The following is a 17,722-nucleotide window of genomic DNA, read 5'->3' on the forward strand; positions in this document are numbered from 1 at the left end:
CCCTCATCTTTTATTCTTTCTCCCTCCGGTTTATCTTGACCAACTCGGTATATTGTTAACTAGTTGGTTCTTGCTTTCTTAGTACAGAGTATAGACCATATTAACACGAACTTCAATGGGCATGCTGGATACCATGCCTATTAGATACTTTTACACTGAGATACCAGCACAAGCAGAGAGGAAACTTCATTGTTTATCCCTATTGGAGGATTTAACCATGTAATAAGCATGTAAATGTAACTCTCGAAACCATGTCGCCCTAGACATTACAATTTATTTAATGTCATATTCAGCATATCAGTGTTTCATACTATAGCCTTACTAGAATCCATCTACAAGATTTTGAACCAAGGATTGCCGAACTAGTACCAGGTGCCATACCGGTCGGCGCCCAGTCCGGTTCGGTACCGGTTCCGTATCGGGCCCGTAACGAGAGAAATTCAGCCGCAGTCGGAGACGGAGAAGAGAAAGAGAGAGCGAGTAGGGGAGGGAGGGAAAAGGATAGGCCGCGGACGACAGCGGAGGGCCGCGGGGGGACAGCAGACGCCGAGGCCGCGGCCGCGGAAAAAATTTAAAAATTTTTAAATGAAGTCGGCAAATTGCTTGCCTTCTCCCTCCCTCCCTCCCCCGCTCGCTCTCTCTTTCTCTTCGTCTTCTCCGGCTCCGGTAGCAAACCGGTTTCAAAGCCGGAACCTACCGGTAGATCACTGGTACAGTTCGGTACAGATGGAACCATCTGGTTCGAGACAGTTCCGCATTCCTTGTTTTGAGCAAGTTGGAACATTGTGTTGAGTTTGAAAGGGTAGAAGCACTGTCACCAAATAAGGAAGGCAATGGAAAATGTCAACATGACAGATCCTATAGCATACCCCTCTTTCAAGTACATAACATAAAATCAGCAAACAACCTCCATACCTAGGACAACCCACATATAATTCAATCAACATTCTCACATGTTTAGCATTTCAGAGCATGCAAGTATGATACCATATGTTCAGGTAGCAGTACATATACAGCCTTCATTACCATACTATACCAACACATGGTATCACATCTTGTATTCTCACTTTTGTTATGCCTGCAACAACAAGTGTACTATGTGTTAATATCGCAAGGCACCATTATGAATACCAATACCAAGACTCAAGTCTAAAGACTCTAAACCTTGTTTCATAGGGTTTCATAGGACTACTTTATCCAAATCCATCTCATCATTTTGGGGTAAATTGAGTTACATGGTCAAATCTCTTATGATACAGATATATGCCTTGGAACCAATATCAGGTGTGAAGCGCCATGTGCCTAGGTGCAGGCTCCAGTATAAGCAACAATATTTGGGTAATAACCATGAGTTTTCATGGTCAATCATTTAGGACAGCCCAATTTTAAAAGCCCATGGTGGGAAAGCGGGTTTGTGTTTTCTAAAGATTAAAATATATGAGTAATTCTGGAAGAATTATCTTAGATTCTTTTAAATTGAATTAAAAAGGAATAGTAAAACCAACATATAGTCATATTACTCGCAAAAACATTGAACATGTATTAAAGTACATGCCTAAGAGTTTGCAAGTCATGATCAATTTTAGCTAATTAAAATATACAGGCGCATCACAAAATACAGAAAATTGGAAAAGGAAATAGAACTTTCTAAAACAGTCTCTACTTCTCTAGATATTTGCAATGTACATGTTTCCCTATTATCCTTCTATCCTCAGCAATAATTTTGCATGATTTGATTCTCTCAAGAAGTTTGCATAACTTAGGTTTCCTCAAAACTGTCGCATCTATATAACACCTTTCTTTTCTTAAGAATTGCTGGTTTAGTAAAACTTCATAGAAAAAAGAATAAAAATAAAACTATTTGAGCAGCTAATAGTGTGCACAGAATTTTTTAATAGTTGCTTCTTGCAGTGAGTTGCCCCATATAACATGATTCCTCACTCTATCAGATATTAGACGTCACCTGTTGATTCATTATTTCATTGCATCAAATAGGTAGAGAGAAAATAGCAACATAACTTGCAGTTGACAGATAATGCATGAATACTATGATTGTTAGATTCTTCCACCTGATAGGTAGAGAGAAAATAGCAACATACTGATGCTAAGATTTATTGCATAGTTTCCCGAAAATGCAACAACAGAATTGTGACGATCTGTGGCCTCACAAGCATCCACATTCAGAATGAACCATCATTTGAAACCAATGGCACAAGCATTCAATCCACTAGTGGGCATGTCCAATGCCACACCATTTTTTTGCAGCATAGCTCATAGCAAGGTACGCCAAAAAATACCGAACTGGATGGTACAGGACGTGCAATACTGGTTCAGTACTAGTACATAGTACGGAGGGCGTACCAACACTTGGTACTTCGAACCAATCCCTATACCGGATGTACCGATACAGTAACAGGGTGGTACCGATACGGGGCCCGGTGCCAAGACAACGTATCTTGGCTCATAGATTTTGCTTTATAAGTTCACTCCTCTAATGAGCATTTAGATAGTTTCCTGAAATTCATTGCAACCTTCACATATGAGTACAAGTTTGTGGTAAACCATTATAGATCCAAATCTCTTCATTCTAACATTTTCTTCCTCATATACCACTCCACCAAACTCCTTAACAGGATCCCTAGATCACATGATGTGTCCTCATGTTTGGACAAGTTCGTGTAAAATCCTCAATCTTGTGTTATTCCTAAAATGTTTTCCTTGTATAGGAACAATAGGATCAAAGTTACAGAATCTAATTACATAGCTACATATTTCTCAGCGATGTATGTATGTATGCATGCATGCATGTGTGTGTATCAAAATATTTAGTAACATACAGGAAAATCACACTTTTCAAAGAAAAGACTTTTAAGTCAAGCTCAACGCTGAATTTACATATAACTCTAACATCCTCCCTTTCTAAAATGTTTATGATCACAATTTTCCTTAAATTTCCAGTTAACTAAATTTTTGCAACTCCTTTGATGCTCATGATTGGTATTTGAGAAGTTTCAAAAAGAAAAGATTATATATTCATTTGTTTTTATAAGGCAAAAGTTTCATTCCATATACTGATTGGTCAGTAACCCATAAAAGAGTGGTAATATGACATAAAAAATCAATAATGAAAATTAGCAAGAGTGTCTGAGCTAGTATTTATTGCTAATTTTTGAAATCAACAGCTAGTTATGTATTTTCATGAAGCAATTTAATTAATTTAGTACGGTTTATTTATATGATTACTACTAGAATAAGAACTGAACTACCAGGTACATCTATGATCTATCAAAATATCCAATACTCTATAAGTAGACAAACAATGCATGTGTTAAATTCTTGCTTCTCTTATGCTCATCATTCCACCATCTTATCAACTAATGATGCAGTTTACCAACTTTCATTGTTTACATATACCACTTACTGAAAGCTATATGTTGCAAGAATGGATGATAACAGACTCCAGACACTCGTAAAGGCATCTGAACAGACTCCACTGAGATACAACAAGAAAATGGTCATGCTCTCTTTCTAACCGACTTTCTCTTCAAGAAAATAAATATATTTAAGTAACAAAGGCTCTCACCAGGTAAATGATTTGACAACATAAAATGGACATAAATAAGTGAACTAACTCATATTTTTCCATATATTCAAGACTATATCATTCATCCACCTAAAATGGGCAACATCTCACATCTATTTCAACATTATCATTTATATTTCATTCATGTTGTTTTCTTGAACCTTCTTTATTGCCCATGATTATGGGCACACAACATTGTGGGTCTTGCTGCCATTTTGTAGTGTCTTCTATCGAGTCACCAAGATATGTTTCTGTAGAACAGCATCCCAGAAGGGCCTCTTTGCTTCATACATCCAAGTCGAATCCTCTTACATGTCTTCATATTTAATAAATTGCTCCTTTCTTTTTTATAGTTATCCTAGACAACAAATTCTATCAATCTTTAAATAACACCTCATTTTTATTTCTGATTTTGATGAAGTTGCAATCTAGATATTCTGTTTTTTTTTTTCTGATTTTCTAAGGTGTTCCTGTTAAAATATAGCTTAGCATTTACCCATGTACTTTTCTCATCATTAATGCTACATCATCTATAGGTATCACAAGCAATGGCATCTCTTCTCAAGCAATTGATATGCTTATGCTTACCATAAAAGATACGGGTTTAGTTTTGACCCTTGGTCCAAGGCACCATAACCAAAAATAAATTTACTGTATCTTAATTATTTTTAACACTTGCCATTTCTCCTGCATACATTTCCTCGATAATTTTGATGTACTGTTTATGTACACCACTCCAACATTGCAAATAAATGGTACCTAATCACATAGCCCTTGCATCATACCCTTCTAACCAACTTCCTACTTTATCAGTCACATCCTTGCTCACATGTACATGGAGAATAGAAGATGCCTGACTTATCACTCATCCATCTCACTTTATCTTCCTCCACCCTACTATGGTTGTACCCAAAACTTTGAATCTGAATGCCCAACTTCTAAAGTCTATGAACCCTTAATACAAGAGACAAAACAATTAAAAATTTTAGAAGCAGCATAAGAACTTAACTTTTGCATATTTCCCAATTTATAGGAAAAAGAGTTATGTAGGTTACCAACTACTTACCTCACTTGATTCATAAACAAGGCCATTCATTAACAGAGAACACCGAAGGTTCGATAGCCCTAGTTTAAACACAAAAATAGAGCTTTCCCAAGCCGCCTCCTTAAATTTTGATTCTTTTTCGAGTTTTAATAACACTTCTTGAGGAGGAGATTTAGACTTGGATCTGTGAAATAATGAAGGGAATAAAGGAATTGCTTGATCTGTTATGAAAGCAATACTTTTTTTCTGAACAATAAAGTCAAATTATTAAGCAAACGTACAATATAGAATCAACAAATGCCCCTTCAATGTGATGTGCCTCAAGGGTCTCTTCACTAAGATCGTCTGCACCACTCCTCCTTACCTGTCACAAATTAAAGGTGAAATCAGTGTTCTAAGACTTGACCGTCAACACCAAGCCCCCAATTGTCACTATACCAGTATGGTATGGTACGCTCCTGTACCGACACATGGTACAATGTTAGAGCATAGCACCCATACCATACCCCACATATATTGTATGTATGTTTATCAGTATATGTATAGGTATGTATCTGCATTTTATATGCACACTGACATGTGTGTGTGTTTTCCTCTGAAATTTTCAGAGGAAAGGAAGACAATGATTAGCATCAACAATTGTGCCTTCATGTATGTGACTACCTAAGTCCTTGACAAATGTATGGAATCCATAAAGGAGGACAACAGTTTGTCAAGCATGCTCTGCTAGAGACTGTCCTGGACAAACAAAACTTGGTACTACATGTATTATTGGAAAAAAGCGAGTGAATATTGCTTCAAAGAAAATGTGATCCACCGTGAACAACATGCTGCATATCATACTCAAATTCATTTTAGATGACAATGATGCTGGCCCATCTCCAATTTGCAATAAACTTCTCATGCAACATGATTATACAATAGTAATATTCTATTTGTCCATAAACATCTTAGTATTACATGTATACTACTGTGTTGTATACCAGGCTATCAGCACTAGCACGTCAGTCCTGAAACGGCCCACATGTTGATATGTTCAGATGATGCGAATATGTTAATTTTAAAATAAAATATCTAAAAGATGATAAGACACTAATGCTACATTGTGCAGGACTCACACATGCTAAAACGTCCTTTTGGTATCTGTCACATGCAAGCCAAATCATTCGAGCTAGTCACCAGTGCATTATGTAAATTAAGGTACAAGTACTGAACTATAATGAATTACAAGATAAGTGTCAGTTCAAAGACTATCAAAAATGTAAGGAAAAAGTCCATCTGGGTGTTATTTCAACAATAACAGCGGGATCAAAATTGTTTAAAGCACTAATATTGCATACATTGCTGAGAAACTGGAAGGCCAATTGAGGGCTGTAGTTCTCCTCAATGTATAGGAAAAGTTGTATAATCTGCAGAAAAAACAAGAATATGATTAATCAGCAGCAGCAGAAGAGGAGAGATGGAAACAAGCAGAGGGAGGGGGAGAGAGAAAGAAGTTGCCTGTACATAGAAATAAACAGCTGTAAGTTATACTATGACATCATGCAAAAAAGAGCAGAGCATATGATCAATAAGCCGTATCAAAGTCAATAAGAAAGATACAGAAGCCATAACAAAATCTGGAACCAAAATAGCTGAAATCATAGAAATTCACTAACAATTGTGCTAGAGCTTCATTATGGTGAAAAGCTGCCATCTGTTAAAACTCTTAAGTTTGTAATAAGTTTAGCATGGCTCAATCATCACGGTAAACATCATTGACTATCAGATTTTCAAATATTCCAGAGACAAATATGCATGACATCCATGCAACCAATGGCAGTAAGCTTTGTATGATGGTTAAGGAGAGTTAATGACTATGGAACACCATATTATTAGTCAACAAAGAAGAGGGGCTCACTTGCAGGAAATAAAATCCATCGAAAGACATCAAATGAGCCAGACTACACATCAAACTGCTCATGAATTTAATATAAGAATCACTCAGAAGAGCTAGGACCTGACTAGGTAGGGATGACAAGATAAAAGCTTGTCTTAAAGCTCAGATGTTTCATGAAAACGTTAGCTTAAAAAACATAAGGAAGAAAGGCATCCCTCAATAGAAATGATTACATGTTAAGAATTTCAACTCTTACAAGATAATACAGATGAAATAGTCATAACACAAAGAAATAGTATAAGAAAATAGAGTACCGTCTTCTGGTCAAACTGGAACTCCTGCAATGAACATCCCAAAAGGAGATATTTAGGATACTTTCATCGACAGCAATTTACCTTTTTCGAAATGATGATCGCATGCAAAAGATGGAAAACTCAAAAACTCGGGCTTTCTGGAAGGCATATGAGAAGGTAACTCTTAACATATTTTTACTCAAAATGCATTTCCAATTCTAATTATCAACAAGTGGGCAATGAGGCAATGAGAATGCGAATTAGCTGACAACATAATTTACATTTGGCACAAGTCATGCTATTCATAGAGAGGGGGGGGTCCAAAATTTATAAAAGGTGGTCTTGGCAACTGTGTCGCATCTTTAATATGCGGATGATACAGTGGTCATGCATAACAAGAAGATCAAGGATCTAGTTTTTACTGTGTTCTGAGATGGTCTCCTATTACATTTTCACTACCACAAAAGCTTAATAACAGGCATAAATGAATAAGTGGAAGCAATGTTGCTCCATACTGCCCCAACCAAGCAGGTCTAGGCAGCACAGCGGTAACAATAGGCACCTGAAAAGCCTACCTAGGCCTAAGGAGCCCAGATAGGTCAGGTTTGAACTATCTTTTGGGGTGGTTGGAAGGCTGGGGTATCGAGTGGATGATCTGACTAGTTCACTGAAATAAAAAACAGATAGTATTGGTAGGACTTAGGCCTGCTATACATTGTTGACCCTTTCCCTCGCAGCTTTTGGGTCAATTTGTGAGCTAATATGGTATCAGAGCTTAGATATGCAAGAGGTGACAAGTTCGAATCACCTCCATGCCAATTATTTACTTAATTCCCCTGGCTGTTATCTTGCCCTCGATCATCTCCACATGTGTGCTCCAGACTGGGCATGAAGTGGGGTGTTATGCATGCTATTCATTGTTAAACCTTTTCTTATCAGCTTAGACTTTTAGGTTCAATTGGTTACTTGACAAGTATAAAGATGCTGTTCATTAACTAGAAACCATCAAAAAAAAAAAAGCAAAAGCACAAAATACGAGCCCATTCTATATCCTTGAATGAAGTTAATACGAATATTTGACAAACAATATAACATCAAATAATGAAGGTAATCACCAAGTAGATTACCAGCCATGGAAAAATGAAAACCTAGTTAATTTAATTAAGCATTTAAAAAATTCCAAATACATTATAGCAAATAATCAGTACATTAAGGTAATATATTACAGGACTATAGGATTTCCCTAAGATTTTCTAAGACTGAATAAGGACAAAGCACAATAAATGTCATCATATTTGAATGCAAATACTGCTAGCATCCAACATGTATTTAACTTCTAATAAATATCGAGCAGGAGTTCCATCTTCAGTGTAGAAGACTACAATAGGAAAGAACAAATTACCAAACTTGAAATATCTTCCCCATTTTTTGTGTCATTGTCAACTGAAGACATGGGAAGACTGCTGTCCTTTTCTTTAAGACTCTTAATAAGTTTTGAAGAATATAGTATCACCCCGAATCTCATTGGGACGCTATTCTGATAGAGAGAGAGAATCATGTCGATGGTCTGTAAAGCCCCAGGAAATCAAAAAATATTCATGTCAGATATATCAGAGAGAGCAAAATTTCACATTAAGAAACCAAACAAAGAGAAAGTTAGAGAAGTTAAATTCAGGAATGACTGACAAACTAAACAAAGGAACATGCCTCGGCTCCACAAGCTGTAGCAGGGTCAAGTACATAAACAGCATAAAACAAATTTTTACGTATGTAGCGAAGCTGACCGGGGAAGACCGGCATTAATATCTACAGAAACAGAAATAGGTAATGTCAAATAAATAAATCATATAAGAGAAATTCTATTCGTGTACAAAAAAACTTGATACAAACATTTGACCTTTTGCTTTTGTGTTCACAAACTCAAGGAAAAGAATGAAAAGGATACCTCATTGATATTGCTTCGCCATCGTCTGTACATGACATCTTTCTCCAAGTCATTCAGATAATGAACATGAGCAGAACGGAAGTCAACACGAAAGGCATTAATTTCCAAAGGTGGTGGTGCTGTCAACAGCTTCCTAATTGCATTTTGAGGAAGCTGAAACAGTTTTAGCATTGATCAATTGCAAAGACATTGTTTCAAGAAAACTGAATATATAAGGAAAAAGTAGAATGCACATGCGTCACTTGATAAGAAGTCAGAAGAACTTGGAAGTTCAACTTAAAGAACACAATTAGGGTTAGTTTAGCAGCCTGAGTCATATATAAATTTAATAATTGACTAGTACAGAGCAAGATTCTGACATGTCTAACCTTAAACATGAATTCGAGCTAACATGCAGCAAATTTGTAAGATAATTTAAGCCAAGGCAGTGATAGCACGTTGAGCAGAGAGCTGCAACTTTGCATGAGATGCAGGGGACTGTATAGCAGTTTCTGAATCCGGAAAAGGGACGGTTGGTTGGGTGGATGGCTATGGTTAAACATGAGGGTAGGGGATTAAGCAACTTCGGTGGACCTGGTGGATGACAGAGACTGGAACAGGCATTAGGGTGCCTCTTTGACAGTAAAACTGAAGCTAAAATTATTTATATAGGTCATCTGAAGGCTCAGATGAGAAAGAAGGCAAAATGAATTTACAAAAACAAATGCATTGAGACGCCTCTGTAAAGAAGGACAGAAGTAAGCACTATACAGGGCTCAGTTTTAGATGCTGTTTGGCAAGCAAAGAATGCAAACAAAATGTTCAAAATACTAAGAAGAATTAGCATCAGTGTTTAGCCTATACTTGTTATAGTGGGGAAAAAATACCCAGCCAAGACTAACAATAAGGAGTTAAAGAATCATCAAACACAAAGGAAAGTTCTTTAAGATTGATAGTAGAGTGTTCTTTTAAATGTGTAACCTTCAATAACAAGTTCCGTGTCCAAATTGAAGTTTGATCTGTTGGATTTATAGGATCCAAAACAAAACTATTCTTACCATCTAGAGGTGAAAATCTTGATCAAAGTTCGAGCAGCTCATGTCCGGTTATATTTCTAAATAAACTGATATGACTGCTAAATGATTGTAATCAAGGAAATGTACATTTTGGCATTTCTAGTCTTATCTTAATCATACTGAATAAAAAACATCATGAATAGGCCTTAGCCAATATACAAAAGAATTTATAAAGGTATATTATACAAGAAGGAAAAAAAAACATCATGATAAACATTACCAAGTACATTACATAGCTACATAAATGGATGGATGAAATAAAAATATTACAAAAATTCCAGGACATACAAAAGGAAAGGCAGCATTACAACCCATAACAAATAATTATCATAGAAAGGAAAAATTGAAATAGAGAGGTGTTGTTTATATAAAGAGTCAGTAGAACTGGATGATCATGTCAGGGTTCTCCAGAGAGAGATCTTGAAAAAAATAATTTCAAATAATTTAAGATGAAGCAGAGAAGCACTAAAAGCAGTCTCTTAAAAATGCGATAAGAAACAAAAAAAAAAAACTGAATGGTGGAAGCATCGTTGATAGCAATAATTCAATTTTATAATTTATTTAGCCAAAATGTTCATAGAAGACAATTTCATAAAGCTCTGCTTAAATTATTACAGACCTAGTCTTCTCAAGATCTACCACACTCATATGGCTTTAGGTTACGGCAGAATAGCAGTTAGATCATGTTCAATCCTACATTTATTTACATAGTTGAAACTTGAATGCCTTAACCCTGCTATTTGTTAGTCTATTACCTTATTTCTCCTTGGGTGTTACAATTTTGGGACAGATTACTGAAACTTAACAGACTTGCAAGGAAAAGGGAAAGGAAAAGAAAGAAAGTGAAAAAGAAATAAGAAGAAGGGTGCACAATCAATTAACCAGCAAACAATTTACCAGGAAATTGGCTATGATGCATATGCCATAAAGAAAGATGTCAATAAGCATAAATCACCTTAAGTTCTGAAAATTGATCGGCCAAGGATAACTCTTCACTAACCAGATCCATCAACCTATAAGACCCAAAATAGATGGTTAAAACATTTAAAAACAGTAATACTGTACCATAGCATCAGATACCAGAACATATGGTCCACATAGCATAATATAATCAAACATATATTACTGAAATAATTGCCAAATGTGATATCTAGCACCATATCAGTCTAGATAAAGGTAAAAACAAAACATAAATTAGGGGCGCAATCGAGCTAAGCTAAGTCGAGTAGCTAGAGAATCAAGCTCGACTAGATTTAAAATACTCGGGCTCGAAACTCAACTCGACATCGATCGAGCCTTAATATCCAAAGCTCGAAATCAACTCGATCAAAAAAAAAAAGTAGTTGAGATCGACTTGACTCGAATATCAACCGAGCCATACTCGAGCTTGAGTTCGGGCTCAAATTTAAGCCTTAGCCATAATTAAAAAAATATTGTTAAAAGTTAGGAGTTAGGTCAGATTAAAAATATATAAATATTATACTTTAAAATATTAAATTAATAATATATATTATAAATAAAATATAATATTATTAAAATATATATATATATATATATATATATATATATATACTCGATTAGGCTCGCGAGCCTTCAAGTCGAGTATTTTGCTACTCGAGCTCGACTCGAGATCGGTAATAGTCAAGTCGAGTCGAGCTTGGACTTGAGTCGAGCTCGAGCAGTTCACGAGCTACTTGGCTCATTTGCATCCCAATATAAATTGGGAAGACCATTGGCTGCCAAAAAACATGAATTATACATGCAAGTAAATCAATAAGGCTAAACATGTTTTTCCACGTCAGATTCAAAGATTGTGTTTGAGTAAGAACTTATGTACTATGCACATGTGCAAGTGACTATGATGACCTCAAAAACAAAAAGACAGCATGTTTTGACTGATTATTTGTCATATGACATCTTATAAGTCTAGAATCACGAAGTAGAAGTGGTACTCCAAAAAAGAACAGTTAGGACCAATAGGTAAAGAACTAAAATATTATTTATTTTGCTAAGCTTTGATCATCGGTGTTTAATGCAAAAGAGTGTCAAATAAAGGCACAACAAAAAGCAAGAAAGGTTGTAGAAATGAGAAACCAAGGTATAAGGTACAACCACTCAAATCCAACAGTTAATATAACCCAGTTGTTCTCTAAGAATAAGATGAGATATCAGAGCTAATGGTGGAGGAAGAAAACATTACAGGTAAAGATCAATATCTTCAATATTGATTAAAGCACCATTCAAAGCCATTAAAGACTTGCCAGGAGGAACCATTCGCTGATTTGCAAGTATTTCATCCTTAACAGAATCATTAAGCTGCATATAGCTTAAGCATATGTTAGCTGACATAAATAACAAAGATATCATATATGCCTATAAATTTAACGAGTGTCTAACAGAAGCTTGTACCTTCATTCGAGATAATGAAGAAACTATACTAGGAAAATTTTGATTGATTTCTTGCATTGACTGTAGAGGGTCTGATGCATGCACTATCCTTTGTGCTGTTTGATGTCCTAAATCTGCAGAAAAGATAACCAAACGGGTCAAAAGTGCGCATAAAAGATCTTCAAATAAAATAAAATCAACCAAGCACAGATGAGATGCTGTATACAGCTATCATCATGCACCAATCATGACAACCAATACCCTTCAATTCCCAAACTTCCAGTGTGTCTGATATTGTTGATGATAATAAATAATCCCTGAAAGCCATTACCTCAGTAGTCAGCTCTGGCTTGCGTTCCTGCAGTTGCAAAGATAAAGCAAAACAGAATGTAAGAATACATTAAATTACTTGGTTAAGATCTCATCTACGCGCGAAGCTTTGGGAACAAACCAAGAGTTTGGAAAATATAAATCCTCTAACTTCTTGACTCAGATCCTCAGTCCTAGGATCTTCTAGAGTAACACCTGCAATACAGATATAATTATATGAATCTTTTCTTGATACATAAAGGAATAAATATTTTCAAAAATAATAAAAATACACAAGAAAAGGCTCCATTTCTCAATGGCTGGCATGATAATAGTCAGGGTTGTCCATACACACATACAGACGAGTGTGCATGCATGCGCTAAGGCACGTGTCTGTGCATGTTGTCTATATGGAATATACACAATACGTACATACAGACAAATACATATATATGTACATATATACATACATACACACTTATGTATGTACATATCTGCGTACACAGGTATAAGCACATGTATCAAATAATACATTCATGCATGGAGCTCTTTCAAATGCATTAGTTGCATGGCACAGGATTCATAGTCTCAAGCTGATCAGTCTGGTGATGAAGACACCACTTCCCACTGGACAGAGCTTTGCCTAATTCTCACTGCAAGACAGTGGGTTACAGTGAGCTGTCAATGGTGTTTGGCTGACCAAAAATCAAGACTGCTAACAATTTTTAAGTAATAAACTGAAGAGTAAAAGTGGCATTCCTGAATTCTTCTAAATATATTTTCTTCATTCTATAAGATAAAATTAACTTTTTGAAAAATAAATCTCAAAAGTTAATCACCTACCACACACCTGCAACTTCTAGGCTATTAGATCATTTCAGCATATTTAAGCAAACTAAAACAGACTTAAACAGCTAGGGGAAACCATTTGATTAGAGACTGTTTATTCTGTAGCTTTGTTAATGGCAGTTTTAGGCTTAAACAATAACAATTTAACATAGACAATGAGCAGATTTTACTAAAAGGTGCTACAGAATTTAAATTTCTAGTGATATCTCTGAAATTGTCATCAGTTTGTCAAATTAAAGCTTCACATACACTAATTCATATTGACAATATATATATTATGACTTCAATGGAAGTACAGCATTTTGGCTAGTTTGTAAAAATCAAAATTCTACTGTAACTTGCGGGTGAATTGAAAAGTATATTTAACAAAAGTAACAAAACCATTCTAAATAGAGTAAAGAAATGATAGAGTACAAATGTGATAAGCAACAAGGTCAAGGCACTGTTTCTGGAGAGTTTTACAAAAACTTAAGCACAACATATACAAGAGGTGAGCAATCCAACAATATCAGCTAAAATGCAATCCAAATGAAAGCCTAACCAAAAAAATAATTGGTCTAAAGTGGCAAATCAGTTGGAGTAGCAGGTTGAACTGGTGCATAAAAGAGTACAAATTAAAGTATATCTATCATCAAGTGAGCAAACAAATGTACAAGAAAACACCTATGAAACTTCAATGCCATATCAGTTGTTGCGAATTTTGGATAACACTGATAAGGAAGGAAAAAAGACAACATTTGAAAATTACGCATATAGCATTTTAGTGAAAGTCCTGCAATGACCTTTCTTTACTGTGCTATCATCCATAGCTTTGTACTCCATGTTCTTCAAAGCAAGTTCCACACCATAGCCACCCAAATTTACTACATCTGAAGAACCAACAGCACTACAATAGCTGCTCGCTGCTTGACATCCAGAAGGCAACACAGGTCTCACTACGTATTTAATTTTTCCCTAAGAACAACAGAAAACACTTTAAACAAAAAATAAAAAGAACAGGGCAGCAAAGTTCTGACAGTGAATCTAGAAAGAGAGTGAATATAATGGCTAAGAGCAGAAAACTGAAAAAAGTTACCAACATAATAAAGGATACTGTATCTTGAGTTGTTTTCATTTAGTAAGAATGAAATGACTAATAAAAAATAAGTTTCAAGTCCACATAATGGCAAATCTGAAGGTCGGGCCTCAAATTAATAGATAAGAATGTCGTAATTATTATACTAAAAAGTCATTGCAAGACATGATATATGATGTCTATGAGTAAACAAAAGGAGATCAATCGAAAGCAAAAAAGAGCATTTCGAGTCAGTACAGCCCAGTAACGGGCAGAACCAGCAGGTGCTGGTCCTGTCCTGGTTAGTATTGGTCAGCATAGAATCGTACCAACCAGGTTGCAACTTGTTCGCAAAGACCCAGGTACCAAGGGCATCCCAGGGGTACTGGTACCTCACTGGTCCAATCCAGGAATCCTGGCTTGCTTCCTTGGTCCAGGCTTTGACTACCCATTTCAGCTCAAACATTGATTTCATGTCCTTGATCAAACATGCAACAAAAGCTTCCCTCCACCCCTATCTCTTCCTCGTCAGTACTTCTTTCCCTCTCTATTTCCCATAAATTTCTGTGAGTTAGTCATCCTATGCAGTCACTCCAACCAAACAAACATCAAAAGTTTCATCAATCAAGTAATTGTAAATCTTCCATGATAACACTAGGTGTGCTACATTTCATTAAAATTTGAAGCAGAAAAACTAATGAGCTTGTTAAGGACACATCAAATGGAACAAGCAGTGAGTTTAAATTTTATTGAGTAATCACATCTCATGCAAGGAAAGAGATTGGTTTTGCAGTTTTTTCTCAACAATATCTATGTGGCTATGTGCCAACATTTAATTGCAATATGCCATGCTATTCTAACCGAGAGACAGGAATGTGTTCACTGTTCCTCATATAAAATAAATAATGGCTCATTAATTATTACCTTTTTGGATGCTTCCACCAAGGTAACATGAAACTTTTTAAAGCATTCTGTTCCAAGAGCTCCATATAGAATAGCAACTGGACTGGCAATACTTGAACCAAAATATATGTGATCAAAATCAAAAAGCTCAGGCTGCTCAGCAGATCCCACATCTCTGGCAAAATTCAAATAAACATATAACCTCACTATATAACAAGGAAGCAGAAAAGATCAACAAGAGTTGCAATGACAGAAATAGAAATACAACAAAGCCACAGAAAAGGTGGATATGACTTACAGTTTGGCTGAAGTGTCGAGCCATGAAAGAAGTTCAGTAACATTGAACAGTAGTGCACTACCAGTATCGACCCAGCAACAACTTCCTCCAGGACTTCTCGGGTTTTTGTTTATGAGAAAAGGCTCTGCCTTGACTCTTGAAATTGGCTCAGACAAGTCTCCCATAACATGTTCTGAGTTGGTTTCGTCGTCAGAAGGATAAGAAGATAAAGAATCCTCCGCCAACTGCCGGTAGAGCACTAGTCTGGGAGATGCTGACCGAAGCATAAGAGAAAATTCAAAAACTGATCCCAAGGGTTCACTTAGAAGCGAGCGCCCATCATGGACAACTTGGTGAATGCAACATTTGGCTGTCAAGCAATCTGAGCCTTTATCTGGTTCTAGCCAGAGATCAGTAAACTCCCAAAACAGGTTTTTCCATTCTTTAGAGAGCAATTCTCTGTTGATATATGTTGTAACAATTCTTTAGTAACCTATCAAACTGAAGTGCTCCTTAACCAAAGAAGGTATAAACTTAAAAAACAAATAATAAGCAAAATAATACATCAATGCCAACATTGCGTCATACACCAGTGCCAACAATGCAACTATAAACTGAAAGCAAACACAAAAATTATCATGCAAGGGAACAACAAAGTTGCTGATTTCTCAGTTACTCATACCTTTACTCGCCACCAACAGACAGTTCTTGGCTAGGGCAAGCATCCAGATTCCATCAGAGAAGCATACTTTTGAATTTCTTTGGAATTTCATTTGTTCAAGAAGGGGAAAGAAAATCTTAGTCCCTACGTTTTCATAAGTTAACTATTGTACTCGTACCAGCAGATTTTCCAAGTCTTTTTCATAAATTAACTATTGTACTCGTACCAGCATATTCTTGATGCAAGCTTCTCACTAAAACCATTTGCAATGCAGAGATACATAAGTTCAGTTCCAACTCCTTGAATTTCTTTACAAAATCAAAAAAACTCCATCTTGTAGGCAAGATGGAGTTTACCGTTGGCGACACAACTTACAGTTAAGAGGGGGGAACGTCAATAGAGGATCAAATAAAAGTAGCATATGAATTTTATAACTAAATAATGGAGGGCAGGTCAATCGCTCCCTAATAATAAAAGAAGATCAAGTATCTTCATATCCAGCGAGCTCCAATTCTTTCTTCCAAATAAAAAATCAACAAGATCTTGACAATGTCATGAATTCAATTATTTAGCGAAAAAGGAACAAAGAATAGATCAAAGTAACATTCAAGATTTACACATCATACCTCACTTTCCAAATTACAAAATTTCATTGTGCATATTATATCCAAAAGGAATTCAGAAAAGTAACGCATCAATGTAAAAAAGATTCAAGAAGAAGGCTACCCGGCTTCCAGCAGCAACGGAGTGCCGGTCCACTTAGCCCGGAGCGAAACCTGGACGTTCTTCGGCCGACGGTTCTCGGCGAAACACAAGTCTCCGGCGAAGCTCAGGACGAGGAGGAGAGAGATCAAGAACGCCACAGAAACCCTAGATCGGCGACGGAGCTCCATGGCCGGATGAATCTTGGGAAAGAAAAGCTCACACACGCGTGGAGAAATCCGACCCCAGCTTCGATTTAAGGTAGATCTCATCGAGGTTTCTTCGCGAGAAAACAATCGAAATCTAGGGTTAGAGATTTTATATCCTTCCGTCTCCACCGAGCGGAGGGTGAGAGAGAGGGGATCCAACGCTCTGGTGGACTTGGCCGTGGACTCGGTGACCGGCCTCAGCGAAGGTGAACGGTGTACGGGCAGCGAGGGTATATAACCAATCAAGTTATTTTCACAAATTCGAGACCGTCCAATCGGCGGACCCTGTGCTTTAGGTAATGCGCTTCATCATGTCCCTAATCGCTGGAGGGAATATTCGGTGCGGGATAAGACAATCCGGTTTATCTGAGCCGTTGGATGTTGATACCTCGATTCGGGTTCTCTTTCTTTTCTTGCTTTTAAGCCAATCGGAAGGTTGACATGGTTCGCATGCTTCCTGAACGGTCAAGGTCGCATGACAATACATGGAAAGCCACGGTAGCTCGTTGGCACGTAGAATGGCACCGCATCGTGTCCTGGTGAACAGCGCAGAGTTCTTTACCACGGCAT

General features: G+C 36.7%; 1 protein-coding gene across 1 annotated transcript in view; it reads right to left on the reverse strand.

Moving 5' to 3' along the window:
- EBS1 (EMS-MUTAGENIZED BRI1 SUPPRESSOR 1) overlaps window positions 1-17,416 on the reverse strand; it is a 34,451-nt gene extending 17,035 nt beyond the window's left edge. Inside the window, exons 1-15 of the mRNA XM_039116765.3 lie at window positions 16,968-17,416; window positions 15,602-16,039; window positions 15,325-15,478; window positions 14,129-14,300; window positions 12,640-12,713; window positions 12,450-12,546; window positions 12,210-12,322; window positions 12,001-12,116; window positions 10,756-10,813; window positions 8,746-8,898; window positions 8,508-8,606; window positions 8,203-8,367; window positions 5,969-6,037; window positions 4,910-4,992; window positions 4,650-4,812 (exon numbers count right to left, since the gene is read on the reverse strand). Of these exons, the coding sequence (XP_038972693.3) occupies window positions 4,650-4,812; window positions 4,910-4,992; window positions 5,969-6,037; window positions 8,203-8,367; window positions 8,508-8,606; window positions 8,746-8,898; window positions 10,756-10,813; window positions 12,001-12,116; window positions 12,210-12,322; window positions 12,450-12,546; window positions 12,640-12,713; window positions 14,129-14,300; window positions 15,325-15,478; window positions 15,602-16,039; window positions 16,968-17,215 (2,202 nt within the window). The 5' untranslated portion in view covers window positions 17,216-17,416. The remainder of the gene's footprint in view (window positions 1-4,649; window positions 4,813-4,909; window positions 4,993-5,968; window positions 6,038-8,202; window positions 8,368-8,507; window positions 8,607-8,745; window positions 8,899-10,755; window positions 10,814-12,000; window positions 12,117-12,209; window positions 12,323-12,449; window positions 12,547-12,639; window positions 12,714-14,128; window positions 14,301-15,324; window positions 15,479-15,601; window positions 16,040-16,967) is intronic.
- Between the last annotated feature and the right edge of the window lie 306 nt (window positions 17,417-17,722).

This window comes from Phoenix dactylifera, chromosome 3 (assembly GCF_051530095.1).
Source record: "Phoenix dactylifera cultivar Ajwa chromosome 3, Ajwa_hap1_PhDact_Kaust_v1.1, whole genome shotgun sequence".
NCBI classification, from domain to species: Eukaryota; Viridiplantae; Streptophyta; class Magnoliopsida; order Arecales; family Arecaceae; genus Phoenix; species Phoenix dactylifera.